Genomic DNA, 21,172 nt, shown 5'->3' on the forward strand with positions numbered 1-21,172 from the left:
ACCTGAGCATTGTTCAAATGCCACAACGTACCTGAGTATGGCTGCTGACCATGTCCATTCCTCTATGACAGCGGTGTAGCCATCTCCTGATAGCTTCCAGGGGGATGACACACCATGTCACAAAGGTCAAATCATCTGAATCTCACTGAATTCATGAAGAGTCAGTGCAATCCAGCACTAGCTAAGTGTACCTAATAAAGTGTCTGGTAAAAGCTGGGTATGACTGGTGCAGCTCTGCAGCATTTTCTAATAATACTGATTAAGGAAGCGTGTAAAATGTGAAAAGTATCGGTCCTGGCACTGAACCTCGTCTCACTTTATAACTCATGATGTTCTCTGTGTGACGTTCATTGCTCACATGAATAAATTAGCACTGAACAGATATGTTATAATATATAAGTCTCCACTAACCGTCAGTAATAATCAGCCATGCTGTCATTTTTTTTGTTGTTGTTTTTTGTTCACTGAGAACTGAAACTATTGAAATGTCTCATTTCCACTGCATGTTTCCTGTCCAGGAACATTACTGAGAAGACTCATGTGTCACTTGATCTGTAACAGTTTCTTTGAAAAGAGGTTACACTTGTGATCAGCCAGAACCAGCTTATTTCTTTACATATCTTTTTAAAGCATGAACACCACCTATGGGATCAGATTCTCTCAGTTGTACTGCAGGTGAAAGAAGAATTAAGTGTTTTATAGAAAATACAGAAAGAGTTTGTCATTGTGAAAAATAAGGAGCAAAATGGACCGAGATCTTCTCTAATGTTGACGTTCTAAGGACCTTCAGCCAAAATATGAGCTCCATATTTAAGTCCGCTACTGCAGACTCAACACAATTAACATTTCTATTTTTAGCTTTCTTTTGTTAGCGTGTAACAACATCACCAAAACAAATGATCCTGCAGTTAATTAAACCTTAGGAACCAAATTATGTCCTGCCAGATATGGAAAAATGCTATGAGACAAAATGCATTTATAGTCTCCGCCCATTTTGAACACAGGTGTGAAAGAAACAAGGTTAAAGTTTCCCTGAGAAGAGAAATTAAAGTTTAAGCAACAGAAATTTTCCACAGCAGACATTACAACTCACAGGTGGTGCCACTAACTATAATCCAATGTTAGATTAGAATGGTGTGCCACAGTGTAATCTATCATGGCATCATGCTATAATGACTGGAGGGAGGGGGTTTGCTAGTAAGGTATAATGAGTCTTGTTTTAAACAGCCATCTGTCCTACATGATGATGTGGGTCTTGAAGGTTTACCACAAATGCACTTTGAAGTTTTCTTCAGTGCATTATCTCCATCCATCCATCCATCCATCCATCCATCCATCCATCCATCCATTTTCTTCCTCTTATCCTTTTCAGGGTAGTGGGATACAAACCGATCCTTACGTAGTTTTACAGTTTTCTTCTTTTTTTGGCTGCTCCCTTTAGGTATCACCACAGTAGATCCTCCCCTCCATCTCACCCCTAGCATCCTTCTCTCTGAGGTCTTCCTCTTTTCCTCCTGCCTGGCAGGAGTGTCAACATATTTGTCCAACATATCCACGATTCTCTATCCTCCTCTGCACATGTTCGAACCTCAGCCTCGCCTCTCTAACTTTGTCTCCACACTCTGGCCCTGCTCACTCCCAGTGAAGATCTGAACACCTTCAGGTCTGCCACCTCCAGCTTGGCCTCCTGTTTTTGTGTCAGTGCCACTGTCTCCACACCATCCATCACAGCAGGTCTCACTACCACCTTGTAAACTTTCCCTTTCACTCTTGCATGTATTCTTACAGTACAAAAGTATGAATGTAAAGTTTTACATAACTTTATTAAATATAGTAAAGTTATTTTAAAGAAAAAAACAGCTGATTCTGAGGGGTTCAGGTGGGATCTTATTCCTAATCTGAATGATTTTGCGTGGGAATGGCTGAGAAATGAAGCACCTGTGTGGGTGAATATCTTCCCCAGCTCGGTAGGGGGCAGTGTTGTGAATCCAACGCGGCATGGCGTCGCTGCAGCTCATCCTGTGACGCGGTATTTACTGAGCGTGCGCACGACGATCTTCCTTTTTCCAGTGCAGCGGAGTCAAGCCCCAGTCTTTGACTCCGGGCTCCTTCATAAGGAGACAAAAAGACTGCAAAATGGTTGGTAATCCGTCCACATACCTGCCTGTATGCATACATTAGGCGTACATCTTGTGCTGTGAAGTGTCAGGTGTTTGAAAACAAGTTGCTGGTGTTCAGATGAAGATAGATTCAGTCTTGCCAGTGCCTCCCCGGGTCTGCTTAAACGTGGCCTACAGGCTGCCTTCCCAAAGTTACTGCTTCCTGTTGTCTGGAAAATGTTTAACTGCTCACACTGAAGTGTGACCGGCCGGTCCTTTAGATCGCATCCCCTTCATTTCCATTTTTAAACCTGCGTTTGGTCCTTTAGCTCATCGACTGCCCTACTTAGCAGTTGTGCTAACTCCTCCCGTCTGTCTCCATTAGCTCAGCTAGCTGATGTTAGCAGACTGTAACTTTGCTGTCTGACAGTGGCGGTCTAGTTCCCAGCAGCATTATAAACCGGTCTCCAAGTGTCCCAGTGAGGAGTTGTGATATGTCAAAGCTTTTGTACCTGCTGCTAAGTCGGTGCTTCTCTTCTTCCAGGGTTTTGTTAAAGTGGTGAAGAACAAGGCCTACTTTAAGAGGTACCAGGTCAAATTCAGGAGGAGGAGAGGTAAAGCACGCTCACCTCATGTTTGGGTTATTGCACCTGGTGTTCTGTTAGTAACTGATGATTTCTGTGTCTGGCAGAGGGCAAGACTGACTTCTTTGCTCGCAAGCGCCTGGTCGTTCAAGACAAGAACAAGTACAACACACCCAAGTACCGGATGATTGTCCGCTTCTCCAACAGGGACATCATCTGCCAGGTAAGCATTTGTTGCATCTGCACTATTACAACTGCAGGACACCGGAATAACCGGCAGGCGCTCGAAAATGGTCCCAGAATAAAAGTTGTTAGACTTCTTATCAAGATGAAATTTGGGTTCAAGAATTTTTATGATTTGTTTCTATTGACTAGAGCAAAATTAAATGTCCTTGATTGAGAGACGAGCAGGAACCTCAGAATAGAAACAGGGTGACTCAGACTGCTTACCTCTCACTCTGAGGCCCACTTCTTGTCAGTGTGATCTGACTGATCAAACCAGTAAAGGGTTGTAATGCTGCCATCAGAGGCAGGAACGTAATCCAGACATGTTCACCGTGCAATAAATGAATCTGAATTTGCACATAGGCTAATGTGACGGGCTCAAACGTGCGGTGTACGGTCACCGCCGGAGCTCGTTTGGATGATCGAGAGACTCATCCACCAAAAAGGCGCCCGAGACCATTTCCTGCTTGCTCTCCCTGCTCTGTCTGTACTCATTTGTTCATTGTTGAAAAACAGCTTCTGGTAATGGTAGTTATCATATGTGGCATTGACTTAAACAGTTTGACAGTGTTTCAGGCAAATGTTTTAAAAAACAGACACATTTAATTTCTTCACGGCAGTAAGCTCGTCTGTAATTTGTAAGAAACGGTCTGCCTGTTAAAGAACGTCAGCATCCAGCTGTGTTTTTGTCATCATGGTGTAACCAGTGTAGGAGATAAGGACGCCGTTTCAGCCTCGTTGGCTAGTCTGCAGGTCATTTAAACAGCCTCATGCCCGGAAGAATCAAAGTGTAAAATGCTGTGTATGTGCATACCTCACAGGTGCAGCATGGCAGCCTTTAATGCCAAGCAACAATACAGACTTAAGCTGATTAAAGTCAGTGCTGGTATATCGATTAATCACGCAGTGAGTCTTGATTGCTCTGACAGATGCAAACTTTGTTGAAGGTGACACTGACTGCAAGCGCACACCCTGAAGTTAACTTGTTTCCATCTGTACAGATGGAGTTTATATTAATACAGAGTCTGTCCATCTTTTGTCAGCTGCAGTAGTCTAATAATAATAATATTAAAGTGGCAAAGGTGCATCAAGTGTTAAATCATTGTGATGTGCAGCAGCGTCATCCAGAGCTGCTTTAGAATCCGCGTAAACGATATAAATAACCCTCCGTAGTCAAAGCTGTCGGCGGTGACGTGAATGTGCTGTGAAATCGTCTCCTTGTGCTTGTGTTGCAGATCGCCTATGCCAAGATTGAGGGTGACATGATCGTGTGTGCTGCCTACTCACACGAGCTGCCAAAGTATGGAGTCACTGTGGGTTTGACAAACTACGCTGCAGCCTACTGCACTGGTCTGCTGCTGGCCCGCAGAGTACGTATCAAACCTGCTCCTGCATCCGGAAACTGACCTCAGATTTTAGTGGAGAAATCCAGAGTTCTTGGAGAACGTTTAATCAAATTTCAGCCTTTTCAGCTTTTGCTGAAATTGGGTCAGATAATTGTGCTTTGTATAGCCAAACTGGTGGAAACCAAAATAAGTCAGTGACCCAGGAATGTCCAACAAATGATGTTTTCTGTGCACAGCTCCTGAACAAGTTTGGCCTGGATAAGGTGTACGAAGGCCAGGTCGAGGTGACCGGTGACGAGTTCAACGTGGAGAGCATCGATGGTCAGCCAGGAGCTTTCACTTGCTACCTGGATGCTGGGCTTGCTAGAACCACCACAGGCAACAAGGTGTTCGGTGCCCTGAAGGGAGCTGTGGATGGAGGCCTGTCCATCCCACACAGGTAAATGCCCCACACACAAAAACACGCGCTCAGGTGAGATGACGTGTGCTGCTTGGCAGATCTGTGAGAATATGTCTGTGCTGGGCAGCAAAGACGTCCTGTTGCAAAAACAGTTTTTGGCTCCAGGAATTTAATTCTTAAAATATTTAAACTTTTGAGGAAAGGGAGATCATCCATACCATAATGTTTTACATAAATGTTTTAAGGGTTAAATGACTTGGAACAAAACAGTGTGCAGATATTTTTACGTGTTTTTGCACCAGCTTTTTTTGGGTCTTTGGATGTGCAGACACTTCCTCCGTTAAAGTAATGACAGAAGGTGGTCTGGTTGAAGGTTCGGAAACCTGTAAAGTCTGTAAATGCCATCAATGCGGAAACATAAAGGCGCGAGCATCGTGGCGCTTTGACCTCCTGTTGAGTTGTAAAGCATTTGGGCTAGTCTCAGCCATTAGTGGCTGCTTCAGTTTCAGAGTCTTTATATTGTGTGTGCTAACTGGGGAAACTTGATAGAATAACGTCATCCTCAGTGCCCGCTGTGAAATAGGCCTTTGCATGCAGCTTTTTTCCAATTTATTTGCGCTGAAACGCTTTGAAGGTGAAGGCTGTAGGCGCCCTGTCATAAAGTTATTATTGAATAGCTCCGAGTCAGGTCGGGTCGCTGTAGTAAAGCAGTTGTTTATGAATGAAATGGTCGAGTTGGTTCATGCATCAGGATGATTCACATTATTTCTGGGCTCGTGCAGCTCGATTAAAACATGGAACTGGTTGATTTCATGCGCAACTTTATTTTAGTTTAGAGAGAAATCACAGCTGTGCAGTGTCAACAACGGAGCTGAGAGCAGAAGTTGAAACGCCCCCGTATGTAAATAGAAAATGGTATTCGGTGTGGAAATGATCATATTGACAAATACGAGTATGCTGTCGGAGAGACAGTTGTAAACATGCATCTCGTCGTGTGCCTGCTGCCTTCCTTTAAACTGCCCATCAGCTTGTCAGTGTAAAGAGAGGCTGTGAATTTTGAAAAGGTCAGCTGCTGCTTCCTGTCACATGACTCTTTGTAGATGACAGATTTATAAAAAACAAACAACAAAGCATGTGTCCCAGAGTGTCAGTCTTCCCTGAATCATGTTACTTTAAACACACACACTCACACACACACACACAGGTTTGAACCACTTACAGAACTCATTACATCCACAAGAGGACAAACCAATAAAAGGAGACTTTATCACTTGTATACGTCCACGCATTTCAGTAGAAATGTCATTTTTTTTAAAAACAGGGACATAATTAATAAATGGGGTTGGGACTCCCTGCGCGAGCTCTGCTGTGAAACAACAGGAAATGGAAATAATCAGTCAGGCTCCCACTAACCTGTTCATTATTCAGCCAGTTATGTTACTGAGTCTGTTACCACACGGTTATTGAGTTACTATTGACCTCCTGCTGGGTCTAAGCATATAAGCTGCAGTTTCCTATTTTACACACAAACAGCTGGAAGCTGCTCATAAATCTAAAGATGAGGCGTAAGAGGACGAGGGTGCCGACATCCTCCACGTACCTTCACTGGTTGCAGTTGACCAAACTCCTCGTGGCTCTCTGTGCACCACCTTCAGTGTATCTGAACCCTGAAGCTGCACCACACAGCTGCTCCCACTTTGGCACTTTGTTGCGGTCTGTGTAGCTCATGAGACACAGCTCCACCCCCTCCCTGTGCACGCACACAAATAATTTTCAGACGCTGATTTTTGTTTTATTTTTTAAATCTCTAATAAAATTTAAAATACTCAGTTTTTTTTAAAGCATGCTGTTAAGCAGATTTATTTCAGTAGTTGAGCTCAGCAAATATATTTAGTTTGCACTGTGTGGACACCACACCATTTTAAAATATCCATATTTTTATGTCTGGAAATGGTCAGTCTTCGCCTGTGCCTGATGGTCTGTAATGCACCACTAATGCACCTTTAGGGTTTGATGCTTACTGGCGGTCCGCGGGGCAGGGATTAGACCCTCCTCTACAAATGGTAGAGACATACAAAGCCCCTGAAACTGTTGGGGATGAGAGTTGGGCCCAGTGCGGACTCTGGGAAAACTAGTGTGTCAAAATCTTCCAAATCGATGCCCAGTCGTTGGAGAGTGGAGGAGGGCTGACGTGCACATCCCCAGGTTTTAGTCTGGGTGAACTCTGCTTATTACAAAACTTTTCTTTTGTCTGCAGCACCAAGCGCTTCCCTGGGTATGATACAGAGAGCAAGGAGTTCAACGCTGAGGTCCACCGCAAGCACATCATGGGCATCAACGTGTCTGAGTACATGAGCTACTTGATGGAGGAGGATGAGGATGCTTACAAGAAACAGTTCTCCCGCTTCATCAAGAATGGAGTCACCCCTGATTCGGCAAGTCCGCTCTGTGCTTTATTAAACTGCCTTCCTGCTCTGTTGTACATGATACAGAAACAGCAGGAAGATGTTTTTAATATGACTGATGTTGGAGGTTTTTCATTTATAGGTGTATTCAAAACTTAAGCTGGCAGTCTTTAAGACTTCAGGTTCATTTGACACAGTTGGGTATCAGTGGGAACTGCAGATGTGGGCAGCGTGCATATCACAGAATTATTGGCCCGTCTGTGATTCCTGCATTATTTCTAACACATTGAGAAATCACTGCAGTGAAAACACATCACCACGAATCAGTCTGAAGTTAAACCCTTTTAATGTGAAGCTGCTGCAGCGCATGTTGAGTTTGCTTTAGCAGGAGTGTTGACACAAACGTGTCCACCTGAAGTTTTTCCATATTCCAGTACGTACATCAGTGGTCCAGAGGCTCAGTTACCATTGTTGCCTCATTTGGAAATAATGATTTAACATTTATTGAATTTTTTGAGGTTTGCACTGCAGGTCCTGGAAGTCCTTTCAAAATAAAGGCACAAAAGCAGTGTGGTTATTGTTGGGAATATGCTGGCTGTTCCCTGCCTGTGACTGCAGTTAATCCAGGTCTAACATGGGCTGTGCTGAGGGATGGCCCTCTGGTGTCCACAAAGTAATTATGAACTTGAACATCATAATCCCGGTGACACGGATATTGATGTTTCCTAATGTGAGATAATGGCCCGAGATGCAGCTCTAAACACTTCTCTCAGCCTTTTAGTGATTTCATGTCACTTCCTGAGGCTACGCTGTTCACTAAGTACTGTACAAATCCAGCTCAGTCACAGCAGATCTCTGTGTGTCTCAACATTTGCACAAAACATTTTCCGGATTGTTTTTGTCTGTTGAGCGACTTAGTGGAGTCAGTTCAGCTGTTAAAACAAAAGAGCGGGATTTAGGACGCATGAACGAGGGTGCAGTTGGCACTTTGAGCCAAAGCAGCATGGGTACTTTCAGCACGTTGTAGAATCCAGAGTCAGCTGTGAAGTAATTTTTGGGGATCATCTTTCAGATTGAGGAGATGTACAAAAAGGCTCATGCCTCCATTCGTGAGAACCCAGTCCATGAAAAGAAGCCTCCCAAAGAAGTCAAGAAGAAGAGGTGAGAACATTTGTTTTGGTTTTTTCTGACTGAATTTGGAGGGAAATCTCAGTCTGAGCTCGAAGCTACTCCAAAGGGAATACCATGACTCCGGTGCCTCTTTGAACTAGTTTTGCCACAGCAGCTCTGACATAATTAAACTGCAAATCCTAATTGTGTGTTTCTGTGAAGGTGGAACCGTGCCAAGCTGTCTCTGGCCCAGAGGAAGGACCGTGTCGCCCAGAAGAAGGCCAGCTTCCTTCGGGCTCAGAAACAGGAGGCTGCAGACTGAGGCGTTGGTCTGCTTTGTTCCTAATGCAGAAATTTCTTCTAATAAATCTATCGAAAAGGAATCGATCCTCTCGTGTACTTTTTTACACTGCTGTGGCTGTGACGGATGGCTCTTGAGACCATTTTGATATAAAAATAACTTCTTTTCATAAAGATTCGAGTTAATCTCTAAATGGTCAAAAAAGCAAAAGCGGGCTTTTTCAAAATACTCTTGAACTGGATATCTTCGCTGCACTGGAAACCCTGAGAAATAGTCCCCCCCCCATGTTTTCTTATGCAGCTTTCTGTTACACTCAGTCCAGCTGGTACAAAAATGGCTGATAGTTTCTGCAGGAAAAGTTACTGATTTGGATCTTTGTGTAGTTTTGTGTTTCCAGTGTTGTTCATCAGTGAAGGACACGTGGAGTACACGAGCTACCCAAACGATGATGTAGGTTAAGTCAAATTTATTATTCATCTTCATCCTGGTTTCAAAAAATTGCACTTTCTCAGTATACTGCAGTCAATCGTAACAGAGTCCACTTGTGTATATGATTGTAGATATTAAAGTGACATTCCTGTAGTACTAACTCGAGATACATCTGTTATGCACGAATACAACGGGATTATATTAGTCTCCACAGTGAAAATGATTGTCCATTAAGAATTTAAAGGGAAGGAGTCGGTCTTTGTGCTGTTGTGCAATGCTCGCCTGCCTTTTTATTAGGAATCTTTAGTGTGAGAGATTTTCTTCCACAGCAAAGTCTTGAGGTTGTTCAGGATGAGCGAGTGTTCGATTTCCATCTGTTCTGCTAAACCTTTCAGCGCGATGCAAGCGTACAGCTGCTTCTCGAGCTCCTCGCGCACGTCAGACGGCGCCCCCCTCAAAATGTAGTCCTTGAGTGCGTCACAGGCTTTGGCTAAGTTTGGCCTGGTGACCTCTGTTGTGCAGCGATGCTTGGTAAGGTCACAGGAAGTGAGGCAGTCGGCCCCGTAGAGGCAGTCCTCATCCACGTCGCAGCGCTGCTGCCTGATGACTTCTTGGAAGATGGCTTCAGGGACGATGTAACGAGCATCCATCACCTTCAAGTCGTGGCGGTCGTTGTAGCCGAAAGTGGTGGCGCTCACGTCACACATGAGGAAGCTGCCAAAAGTGCCGTGGAAAATGTCCTCGACCAGCTCCAGCAGTCCGATGGCGATCTTGGCTTTGTGTGGCCAGGAAGGGGTGAACCACTGATCCATGCTGCGGCGCAGACCGGCAGGGATCCACATCTCAATGATCCAGGGTAGACTAATCCCATACAAGGGAGCGTGTGGCACCTTCTCCATGACGTACAGGTCTCCACAGAAGCCCAGTAACTTGGGCGTGTGCTCTCTGTCATGCAGGACCAAAGCCAATAAGAATTCATTGAGCTGCAGCAGAGCCCATGTGGAGCGAGCCTCTGGCAGTGAGATGTGGCTGTCCTTATTGCCATCTGCAATCGACAATACTTGAGTTGCCAGGTCAGCGAGGTTCGCCTGATCCCCGACTTTGGCCTAAAGAAATGTAGAGGTTTAAAGTGAATCTGAGGCTTTGAAACAGGACTCGACAGTGTTCAGCGTTTGCCTTTCTAACCTTAAGGTGCTCGACGATCATCTCTCTGAACTTTTCCACCGAGGTTCCCTTGGTTGGTTTGTTGAAGGCTGCAGCAGCCTCCTTCCTGGGTTCACCTCCCAAATCGTAATGAGGAGCCTCCTCCATCTGGCACTTAATAACACCCTCCAGGTCTCCCCAGCTCCCCGAGTAAACCTGAAATAAAGATGCAGCCAAATTAATAACAAGCAGGCTGGAGAGTGGTGTTTGAATTTGGGGTGGGGGGGCTGACCTGGCTGTTGGGGTTGGCAGTGTAGCACTTTCTCAGGTAGAGAGTCTGTTTCTCACACAGGCTGCTGCAGGCTGAGCCGTCAATGACCCCTTTCTTGTATTTGTCACACTGAAAAATCAGAAATTCATAATGAATATGACCACAGTGATGTAAACAGATGTGACTGGATGGGTGCATAATGGGAAGATAAAATGCTCACTATTGAGTTTTTGCACTCATGCCCACGACACAGCTCTGTGTAGGACGAGTACTCCACGTACACTATCCAGCTGCCCACGAACACCGCCAGCCAGGAGAAGAACAGGTACTTCATGTGTAGGTAGGAGAATCTGGCCTGTTGGCAACACATTTACTTTGAGAGTGAATGTCAGCTTAAAAACAGGCCTACAGAGTTATTGTTTTTAGTTCGTATACTTCAGCCTTCCAAAAAGAATCCGTCCTCTATTACGTTAAACGACTGCATCTGCAGCACATGCTGATATCTGGATGCTGCCGTGCATTCAAGTGGAGATTTGAACATCCTTCGAGGTGTTTCCTGCACTTTGCTTATTAGGATCAGAAGTCACAGTGCTGAGAATAACTACAAAGTCCTCTTTGGCTGTGCAGGAACCATCCCATAACAAACTGAAGGTGGGACTTGTTTCCGTCTCTAAAGAAACACCTGCCAGGTATCTCCAAACCTCAGAAACGCATACAACTTAAACACACGCTGTGCTTCTAGGAAAACCACAGACGGTGACCTGTCCAAGGTGTACCTGCTCACACCCTAACAGCCCACTGTAACCCTGATTTGGATAAATGGATAAGATAATGGATGCAGGGGAAAATTGTGTTGAGGTTATGTGAGAATAAATTATTTGGTCTTTGACATATTAATAAAAAACTTGATCATTATTAATAAAAATAATGAACCTGATAAATGTGAGGCCAGTAGGCACATATTTCTTTAATGAATGCTGACATCACTGATTTAGGGACCTGGCTCAGGAGCCTGAGCTGAACTCCACATTGTTCCCAGTGGTCGTTTGTGCCTTTTGTGATAGTGTGCTGCTGTGTGTGTGTGTGTGTGTGTGTGTGTGTGTGTTATTTTATTTTTGGCCACCTGGGGGCAGCAGAACAAGCTTTAAACCTAGCACCTCACTGAGATTACCAGTTTACACAATCAGCAGACATAAAGGAAGCAAGATCAGCATTCATTAAGACTTTTGACCTTTCACTTTGTTGTTTTACTGCTGTTTTTGTCCTCCACCTGCTGAGGGACACTCAGGTTCTGATCCACTTAGTTTAGCTGAGTTTAGTTTAACTTAGTTTAGCAGGTTTTCTCTCGGTGCCCTGGCTTCCTCCCACAGTCCAGCACATGCATTTTAGGTTAACTGGTAATTCTTAAATGGCTGTAAGCGGATGGGGGAGTGTGGGGGAGCAAATGACTGCCAGATGTCAGTCGATTGCAGTCAACTGAGTTCTTACCTTTTCCAGTTCAAGTGCATAATATTAGCTAAGATAAGGACAAACATGTTTGAGTCAGGCGAGACAGATCAAGAACATTAAAGTACCCCATAACGACCCAGCCGGTCGGTGTGTTTCTACCACTGTTTGGGCCGAACCTGGATCTGCCTCAGTGCCAGGTGAGGAGCATCCACCTTTATTCCCTCTGGGACGCGCTGTAAATCCTTGTGAAAGGATCCTGATACGAGTCGATGAGTCGGTGACGCTCACTTCTGTCCGATCACAGCGATACTGACACGTTGAGGACATCCTGAACGTTTCTGTCGGAAAGCGCTGCCGGTTAGCTGCTGTTAGCGAAACTGTCTGTGAAGTGGATGTAACTTTAGTGAATAATAAACTCTCATATGATGTGAGAACGTCATCAAGCTGTTTATCAGGGACAGTGATTTTTAGGACACTCGAGCGTCACATTAGCCGCCATAATGTTAGCTGTGGTTGTTGGTTAGCTGGAGCTCCTCAGCTGTCCAGAGACCAAAGGCACTAATCTGCCTCTAAGTAACTGAGACAATATGAGGAATTAAATACATGTTTATGCACGTTTCCTGTGTTTGAACCCTGACTCAGGAGATGAAGCCTGAGGTGAGGAGGAATTTCTTTGGCGAAATTAAAATTTTATATATTTTTTTCCATTAAATGACCTCCAAAAAATGACTGAATGTACCTTTAAGGCTCTTCATGTCCTCTCACTATTGTAAATATCTGACCTCTTAACTGCATAGAGTCCGTGTATCCTGGGGCAGAGGGCTTTCATCTGAAGCTTTTGGTGGCTTTGAGGCAGAGCTCCAAGACTTGGTAACAAGTTGTGTGAAGAAATGAGGGCAGCAGAGCCAGTGGCCTCTTTAAATCTCTTTCTAAGACGTGCTATTATTGGAGAGCTTCTCCTGGTTTTATTATATTTTTGTTTTTCCAGTTTAAATGTTTCCTGCCTGTCAATCACCACTGCAAACGAGAAGGGGCCGTCCCTGATGTAACCCCACCCCCACCTGGAACCCATCTGTTGCTCCTCCCACACACCTCGCCCTGTCTCGCTGACCTCACTCACGTCCTCACACACAGTGCTGTGAAGAAGTATCTGCCCCCTTCCTGATTTCTTATTTTTAAAGTATTTGTCACACTTACATCTTTCACACCGTCAAACAGATTTTTATATTAAAATAAAGATAACCTGAGTAAATAAAAAAATGCAGTTTTTAAATGATGATTTCATTTATTAGGGGGAGCCTACCTGCTCTGTGTGGAAACACAACTGCCCCCTAAACCTGATAACTGGTTGTGCTACGCTTGGCCGTAGGAAGCGCAGTCAGGCATTAATGATAACTGGCAGCGAGTCTTTCACATCACTGTGGAGGAATTTTGGCCCACTCTTCCTTGGAGCCACATCGGAGGGTTTTCCCTCATGAACGGCCCGTTTAAGGTCAAAGCATCTCAGTCTGATTTAAGTCCACACTTTGACTCGGCCGCTCCAAAACCTCTTTTTTACTTTTCATTTGGAGTCATTCAGAGGTGGACGCGCTGCTGTGTTTCTGATCATCGTGCTGCTGCTTCAGGACACGAACTGATGGGCGAGCAGCTTCCCTCAATAAATGAAATCATCATTTCAAATTTGTATTTACCTGCGTTTGCTTTGTCCAATATTAACATTTGTTTGATGATCTGAAACTTTTACATGTGACAAATATGCAAAAAAACTAAGAAATACTTTTTCACAGTGCTGCGAATGACTTCCTCTCTGGCACCCTAATGCTGAGGGATGTAAATACCATCAGCTCAAAGAGCCTAAAAATACTGCTGAAAGCTGCCGGGTCGTGTGATTATTATGTAGGCGTAAATGGATGACTCCCTTTTACAATCCACAAACTCAGAGTCATTATAGTAATTACCACAGCTTTAAAGTCAAATAGAAAAATACATTTATTGCTTCACAGCTGCTTATAATAGGCTAAAATTCAGATTCAGCACTGCTGTGAAATAAACAGCTGAATACCTGCAAACATGGAGATAAAGCAGAAATTAGATTGTACTACCATGAAATAATAAGCTCACCTCAGAACCATTATTAACAAATGCTTTTTAATGGGAACGATCCTGGAAAGGGTCTAAAAAGTGTGTTTGCAGATGTGATGTCTGATATAAGTAAATAAAGAGATCTTCTAATTCATGCTTGCAGGAGTCATTTGGTCTATTAGTAAGAGAACACGCCTGCAAGAGGAATACAAATCAGCTCTAAACTGAGTCGTATCAGCGAGTCCATCATTAAAGCAATTGCTTCTAAATAGGTGCTCAGTAATTAACAGTAAATGGTGTTTGTGGGCTGCTGTGTGCAACATTTAGAGTGACTCCAGACTCATTACTGTGCCTTTTGATTTTCTTTTTAATCCCCTGGCTCATAAAACACTCACTCAGATCTATAATGGCATTTTTCCAAATGGAGAACATTAGTGAACAAAAACAGACTTTTTAGCACTTCCTTCTCTATTAAAGCTTGGTGCACTCAGTGCTTGGCAGTGATGGACAGCCCCTGCTTCCACCCTCTGCCCCTTTCAGATCCAATTTATTTATTGGCGTAAGTCTCTCTGTGTCCCGCTCTTCTTTTTCCTTTCTGTAGCGCTCTGCCATCCATCTTCTTTCTTTTGACCTATCAGTGATACTTTAATAGCAGTTGTAGGACAGTTTAACGGTGTAATAAAAGGCAAATATGTGAGATGATTTCAGCACTGGAAAGTAGATTATTATCTCTTTCCAAATGGCTTCGCCATCTATTTTCTGCTTTCACCACCACAGATAATGCAGAACTTCAGCTTTCAGACAGCCTCCATATGTCGCCGTCTAAACTCATTTTTCTCCATGCAGCGACCTTTAATCCCCCTGTTATTAGGAACAAAGGAGCGGACGACGCCTGAACGTTTCATGCTACAAACACACAACTGGACCATTATTATATGTTGCATCCAACGTGAGCACTGGTTTGGAGCCCATTCTTTCCTTTAGCTCACAGAAGCAGCAAAAGCTCTTTAGTTTCCCACCAACTCTCTCTAGAGTTTCAGACGGTCCTTCACGCTCACCGGCTGGATGCTAACAGTGTCTTTAAGCAGCTTGAGTACATGTTTTATTTTGATTTTGCTCATGTTTCTCAGAGGGCACTGAAAAACACAAGAAACACAGAGCGAGTAACTGAAGGGCTAGAAAACAGTAAAGTGGGCCGACCTTGTGACCTTGTGTCTGAGAGACAGCAGTGCTGATGTAATTTGGGCTGTCAGTGATGGTAATATAAAGTGATCTTTTCACAGTGGGGGTGGGTGGGGATGGTGTGAAATGACTTAAATATGACATCGCATGCAAGATGTTGATAAAAGCTGCCTTCTGTCTGTGTCTGCTGTTGGTTAGTGATGCAGAAACACAGGAAAGGAAGTAAGAGTTAAAGCTGCTGAAGCACCTCAGTTACCCACTCATACAGTGAAGAGTGAGAGGAAAGAGAAAGATTCAATAATTCAATAAAACATGCAGAAACAGAACAAAACCTTCAAGCTGCTGGTGCGGCGCTTGTTTGTGTATCTGTAGCTATAATTTACAGACGTCCTCTGAACCTCTCGTTCATAAAGTTACTGAAAAGAGGACAGCTGTAAGGGTGCATCAGCTGTGTGTGTGTGTGTGTGTGCGCGTGTGTGTTGAATGATTGCGCCTGTTAAAAATGTGGCAGTGCCGATCGGGCAGATTATGGCTCGGAGCGTTCTCAGCCAGACGATCCAACACTGCGGAGTGAAATCATTTGTACCAATAAACCGTAGAGACACAGTAAATAAAATGTGATAAAGCATGTCCAGCTATCTCTGTGCAGTTTTAAACCATCAGAGTAACATTTTGTAAAGGTTCACGCCTTTTTTTCACACCTCTGCGGGATTATTTGAGTAGTTTTAGTCTTTAAATTGGACACTGAGAAGTTCATCACATTATTAGTAAAATCTGTAAAGTTCAAGCTAAAGACCTATCAATCAGATAACCCCCACTTGGCACCAGTGGGAAGGCAGAGCTCCCTTTTACCAGGAAGCAGAACCAGACTCAGGGAGGGGCTGGCTGGAGGGTGAGCAGACAGAGAAGAGAAAAAATAGAGACACAAGGACCAAACAAACTCCAGCAGAGACGATAACAGCTGATGACATGGTGGCATGTTGACCTGATCCAGCCCTAACGATAAGCTCTAGGGACAGTGTCTGTCTCCTGAATCCAGAGAGGGGCCTGAAAGCTGAGGGCTCTGAGAGTAAAGTGGACAGAAATAATTCCAGTGGGGATACAGTGACCTGTGACCTTAGTATACTGGACCAAGATGTAACGTGGAGGGTGGAGAGGCGCGGGGCTCCTCGCCTCCTCCTTCCTCAGCCTTGGTTCCTCAGTGGGATTGTGAAAACAGACCTCGATGAGAGCGGTGGGACCAAACCTGCACATTAAAGTTAACACCTTCTCAAACCAACCATCAAAACCAGTTTTTCCTCAGCTGTAAATGTTCAGTGGGTGATAATTCGATGCTGATTCATCATCACTGCCTGCTTTCATCCTGCACACTCATTTGATCCATTGTTAATATGAAAATAATGGAGCAGTATTTTTGTGACGCAGACAGAATGAAGAAAGCTAAATTTATTATTGCAGGAATTTTCTGCTTTCGCAGAAATGCGTCCACAGAATGATCATTAAACCATATCACTAGTATCAGTGGGATTGTGGCCTCATTGATTCTTTGAGGCTTTAAAATAATCTGTCATTTTTTCTGCCACAGCACCTGCTGCCGTGGTCCTCACACATCTTTCCAATGTGTCTGATAACGTTTAAAAAAATGGTGCACAAATCACCGTTCAAGCGCCCTGACAGAAAGAGGAAATCTATTTAGTTCTTGCTGCTTGAATGTGATTGTTGCTGCTTTGTCTATTGATTGATGTACTTACAAATCTGACCGTGCAGAACCACAGCAAATTTAACAGCAGCAACCGCACAAGTGCTGCGTGCACCTCCCATCAGTTCGTCTGTAGGTGAAATTCATCAGCAGCAGAAACATTACGGAAACATCACTCCACGGGGAAAACAGAGAGACGGTCGGCCTTTCTCTAATCGATATTTTGCGGCTTTTATTTCAAACATGGCTGATGCTTTTCTATGCGCTGCATCATGTATTGACCCTTTGCGAGCTGAGAGAGTTACACAAACACGGCTAATGAGCCCATATTGATTGTGGCTGCTGTGACAGCTATTAATTAGAGACTGACTGGGAGCTGTGGCCATATGCTGAGGTGGGTGGAAAGAAACAGTCTATCTTCATCTGGTTGAACTCCTTCCTGCAAACCAACCCACGGCTCTGCTGAAACACTTCTGTATTTAGTCCTGAAGGCTTCATGAACATAACATTCAAAGAATGGAGGACATGCTGTACTATTACAAAGGGTCACCTGCTGTTGATCTGTTGAAGCGGAGAGGAGATTTAAGCTGATCACGAGCACCCCATCACTGCTCTGACACTTGGTTTTTGCAGCCTGCACACTATTCATCCATTATGCATGATTATAAAGCTATCCCTGAGAGGCTGCTGTTTAATGGGCTTCTGTGCAGAGATGAGAAAGACATGAGAGGAGAGAAACAAAAGATGGAGAGGGCTGGAGAGTTTGTCTAATATCACTGGCAAATAGAAAAGCGGGACAACATTCAGCTCAGAAAGAGAGATGCAGGTAAAACAGTGAAATCAAGGTGCATGAGAAACAGGCCGGCCATGCTCCTCCACTTCTTCTCTCTGAGGACAGAAGGATGCCACACTGTCTGCACAGACACTATGAAGATCTGACTCATCAGCAGCAGGCAGCAGACAGCCTCTCCAGTCTCACACACACACACACACACCACCTCCAACCCCCACGCATACACAAACACACATTTTCACACTGAGTAATAAGGCAAGAATAACGCGAACATTACTTTATGAGCAGTTGTTTCCTCTGTCATGAAGTTAGACGCGTTGCTCTGTAACATCAGGTGCATTTCCTTTGCAGCGATGCTGCAAACTCTGCAATGACTTCCTGTCAGGACAAACCTGAGCCACTTCTCAAATCTTTTGTAATGTGCAGATAAGATTTGATGCCGAAGTCATAACATGCTATATCAAAACTATGAAACCTATTAAATAATCACTGAAATCAAACTGTCTCCTAACCCAGCTTAAATGTTCATACCCGTCGGCTCACGTACACCACAAAGCTGTCGCTACAGCATCGAAATACTGTGCAGAAAAGTCCTCATTTCCATTCTTTCTGATGAATCGCTACTAAGAAAATAGGATTTAACTATTCATTAAGGTAGCTGGTGGCTATATTGGTTGAAGGTGCGAATGTGAGTGACTTTCTCTGTGTTAGTCCTGCGATAAACCGGCAACCTGTCCAGGTGTACCCCGCCTCCTGCCCCGTGAGAGCTGGGATAGGCTCCAGCCCCCCAGTGACCCTAAACTGGGTAAGCAGTTAAGAAGATGGATGGATGGATGGGCTGAGATTACTAATACTCTTATAGTTATTTAAAAAATGTTGGGGATTGCAATTAAAAAATAATCTTATTAAAAAATAAGATAATGTCCTATTTCTTTGTAAAAAAATGTTTAAACAGCAATAGGACAAAGAAAGAAACTGAAATCTTAAAATTCCTGACTCGCAAATTCAAAGGTCGTGATAATAATATCAGCAGCGTGTCACGTTTAAATGATCACTAAATGTTTTTACCAATTTGACCTTAAAGCTGTGTGTATGACCCTCCTCTTCACTGTGACATAAAGACACATTATTTGATGCACATTTTATCTGCCTCAGAACAAGGCCAAAATTTCCGCCTTACTGGGCTGATCAGTATTTCACTAGTTCAGTGGAAATAGCTTCTCTCAAAGGATGACTGAATGACACTTCTTAAGTCATCACTGGAAGGCCAGAGTGGCCTAGAAAACCGAGCGATACTGGTGGCTGTCCCTAGAGACTGGCTGTCTCTTCCTTCTTCCACTTGACAGTTTTGTTTCTAGCGTGGATGGGGACGACAGGAAGCACGCACCAGCAGCTGCTGAGATAAAACAGCCCATCCAGCATTAGAGAAGCAAATGTCTTAAATTAGAAAAAAAAAAGTGCAGTTACAACAGAAGAAGTGAGAAGTGAAGCACTGAGAGGCACTGAAGCATCTTCAGCCAGCTGGGAAACGTGCTGAAGTCGACTCTCCACCCATCTGTGGATTTTGCTTCCTGAGACCTCCACCTGTCCTTGAGGGGCTTCCCCAGTTTAATTTTACTTATGAACAATGCCTCTGTGGACTTCACCTAATTTCACTCACAGAGAATGATTACATAATGTTCTTAAAAGGCTTCTCAAATAAGGAGCACTATTATATCAGGTAGAAATCTATAACTTTATATTGAAACCTGTGCAGTGTTCAATCCAGCTGAATGAAGGTAAAGCAGCCTTTAAAATGTGGCGACTCCTCCACATTACATTTATGTGCCATATTTGAATGACTTACATAATCAAAGGTGATCTTAAACTTTGGCAGCATTAAAAAAATCCTCTTTTGAATGGATGACAATCAGCGACATGCATCATGGAAGTGGTTGCTACAGTAACGGGGATCAGGAGGATGGTTGAGTCCTGTCGAGCCGTCGTGCATCAAGTGACTTTATGACTCACTGTGAGAAGCCCACACATTATTCTGCAAATTACCGCCAAATCCACGTGAGAAATGTGAAGGTTAAATAATAAATATTTAACAGTAGTCGAGCGCGGCGCTCACACGGGCTCCCCGCAGCATCCGAGCGCATGCAAACGTTCATCGACGGATTTCTAATTGGACTTCAGATCAGAGCGAAGATGGATTTCCCTTACCTGGATGTACACAGGCTTCCTGAAGAGCCCCCATGGAAACAGACCTCTGGCCATGGCAAACGCCGAACATCTCACAGCAGCTGCTGAAGCAATAAATTCGGCGTGCACTTCACATTCGTATCAGGCAACGCCTGTTGGAGTGACCCTGGAAAATTTCCAGATATAAATCATCATTATTAGTGTCGGCAGATGCGCGTTTGGGCGCCGGGAGAAGGAGCGGACTGAGCTGCGCCGCTCACTGCAGCGAAGTCAGACTCATGTTGGTTTATGAGCACTTCTGGGGGCGTTTTGGCCAATTACAGAAAGAGGATGCGCACCGGTTTCTAACCTTCCTGCGTTTCCTCGACAAAGGCGGGCCGTTTGGTTACGCTCTGGTCCTGTTTTTGTAAATTAGGCCATGCGACAGATGGTGTAAGCTTTTTTATTTAATGCTAATATGGCACAGAATAATTATTTTATTTAATGTGTTTAATGAAAGGGTAAATCCTTTCATACCGCTGACAGCGCAAGCTTCTACTGAATGTTGATTTTCTACTTCTGCCATTTTCTTCTTTCATTAACAGACTCATTAACTGGAATGCTTTGTATCATTAGGCTTGTTTTACTGCTTGGGATGAAACAGAAAATTATACATGGAGCAGTCATTAGGATTTATATCCTTATATATCTATATGTGCATTTAAATACAACCTGAAATGTTTAGCTTGATAAAAGCTTAATAAATAACATCAGTGTCATAGACAAAGGTTATTATCTGGTTGCTTAGTTCAAACACTTTTGAGCTTTTACAAATTGAAAATGGAAGTGAAGATAAACCAAATGATTTCTTTAAGTGGGAAAAGCCTGTAAAGCTATAGACTGTATATAGAAGAAGGACGTCTGTGTGAAGCCAGTGCTGAAGTGCTTTAAGCCTGCGTTCATTAAGACATATTTAATACAGAATGATTTTGACTTTGTTAACTGTGGTTCTTCAGTCAGATGGACAAGCAGTGACATTTTAATTGTTTTTTAAGTGGTTATTCTCAGCCTCTCTGGCTCTTCACATGCAGCATATCTTTAAGCTAAGGTATTAGAAACTCAGGGTGTACATGACAGCACGTAGGCTAACGGTGTCCCAGACACCAGATACTTAAATGCTTCAGAAAATAATCACTCTAAGATTTCAGTGTGGATGTTAACTTTAGGATCTGGTCCTGACCTTTGACTGAAGTTTGGTCCGTTTTCAATGTTGCTGCTTTTTTTGTTTGCCAGCTTCCAACATTATAGCACAGCTTTACATTTTATTTTTTAAAACAACTTTAGTCAGGGTGGAGTATGTCATCTTCAGGTGGAAACCTCTCCCCTCAGCCCAGCCGGTCACAGCAGATGACCCCCCCCCCCGAGCCTGGTTCTGTTTCTTCCTGTTTAAAGGGAGTTTTTCCTTCCTACTGTCACCAAGTGCTGCTCATA

At 43.8% G+C, this 21,172-nt stretch overlaps 2 protein-coding genes across 2 annotated transcripts; one reads left to right on the forward strand and one right to left on the reverse strand.

Annotated features, from left to right (window-relative positions):
- The first annotated feature begins 2,040 nt into the window (after positions 1–2,040).
- On the forward strand, positions 2,041–8,552 carry rpl5b (ribosomal protein L5b). The gene is made up of 8 exons (XM_030727773.1): positions 2,041–2,139; positions 2,644–2,713; positions 2,791–2,906; positions 4,144–4,278; positions 4,491–4,693; positions 6,912–7,089; positions 8,132–8,220; positions 8,392–8,552. Exons 1-8 carry the CDS (start codon positions 2,137–2,139, stop codon positions 8,489–8,491), a joined length of 894 nt encoding a protein of 297 aa, XP_030583633.1. The 5' UTR covers positions 2,041–2,136; the 3' UTR covers positions 8,492–8,552.
- A 221-nt stretch (positions 8,553–8,773) lies between these two features.
- dipk1ab (divergent protein kinase domain 1Ab) lies at positions 8,774–20,013 on the reverse strand. Its single transcript, XM_030727838.1, has 5 exons — positions 19,724–20,013; positions 10,534–10,668; positions 10,335–10,442; positions 10,085–10,258; positions 8,774–10,005 (listed from the first exon to the last, which is right to left on the reverse strand). Exons 1-5 carry the CDS (start codon positions 19,775–19,777, stop codon positions 9,193–9,195), a joined length of 1,284 nt encoding a protein of 427 aa, XP_030583698.1. The 5' UTR covers positions 19,778–20,013; the 3' UTR covers positions 8,774–9,192.
- Between the last annotated feature and the right edge of the window lie 1,159 nt (positions 20,014–21,172).

Source organism: Archocentrus centrarchus, chromosome 4, assembly GCF_007364275.1.
Source record: "Archocentrus centrarchus isolate MPI-CPG fArcCen1 chromosome 4, fArcCen1, whole genome shotgun sequence".
NCBI classification, from domain to species: Eukaryota; Metazoa; Chordata; class Actinopteri; order Cichliformes; family Cichlidae; genus Archocentrus; species Archocentrus centrarchus.

Bases quoted from the DNA above. Each gene is read 5' to 3' on its own strand.
- rpl5b (XM_030727773.1), top strand. The intron at 2,907-4,143 runs GTAAGCATTTGT...CTTGTGTTGCAG, and splicing joins ACAGGGACATCATCTGCCAG to ATCGCCTATGCCAAGATTGA. The intron at 4,694-6,911 runs GTAAATGCCCCA...TTTTGTCTGCAG, and splicing joins GGCCTGTCCATCCCACACAG to CACCAAGCGCTTCCCTGGGT.
- dipk1ab (XM_030727838.1), bottom strand. From the start codon at position 19,777: ATGGCCAGAGGTCTGTTTCCATGGGGGCTCTTCAGGAAGCCTGTGTAC. The intron at 10,443-10,533 runs GTGAGCATTTTA...CTGATTTTTCAG, and splicing joins ATGAGTGCAAAAACTCAATA to TGTGACAAATACAAGAAAGG. The intron at 10,006-10,084 runs GTTAGAAAGGCA...ACATTTCTTTAG, and splicing joins TGATCGTCGAGCACCTTAAG to GCCAAAGTCGGGGATCAGGC.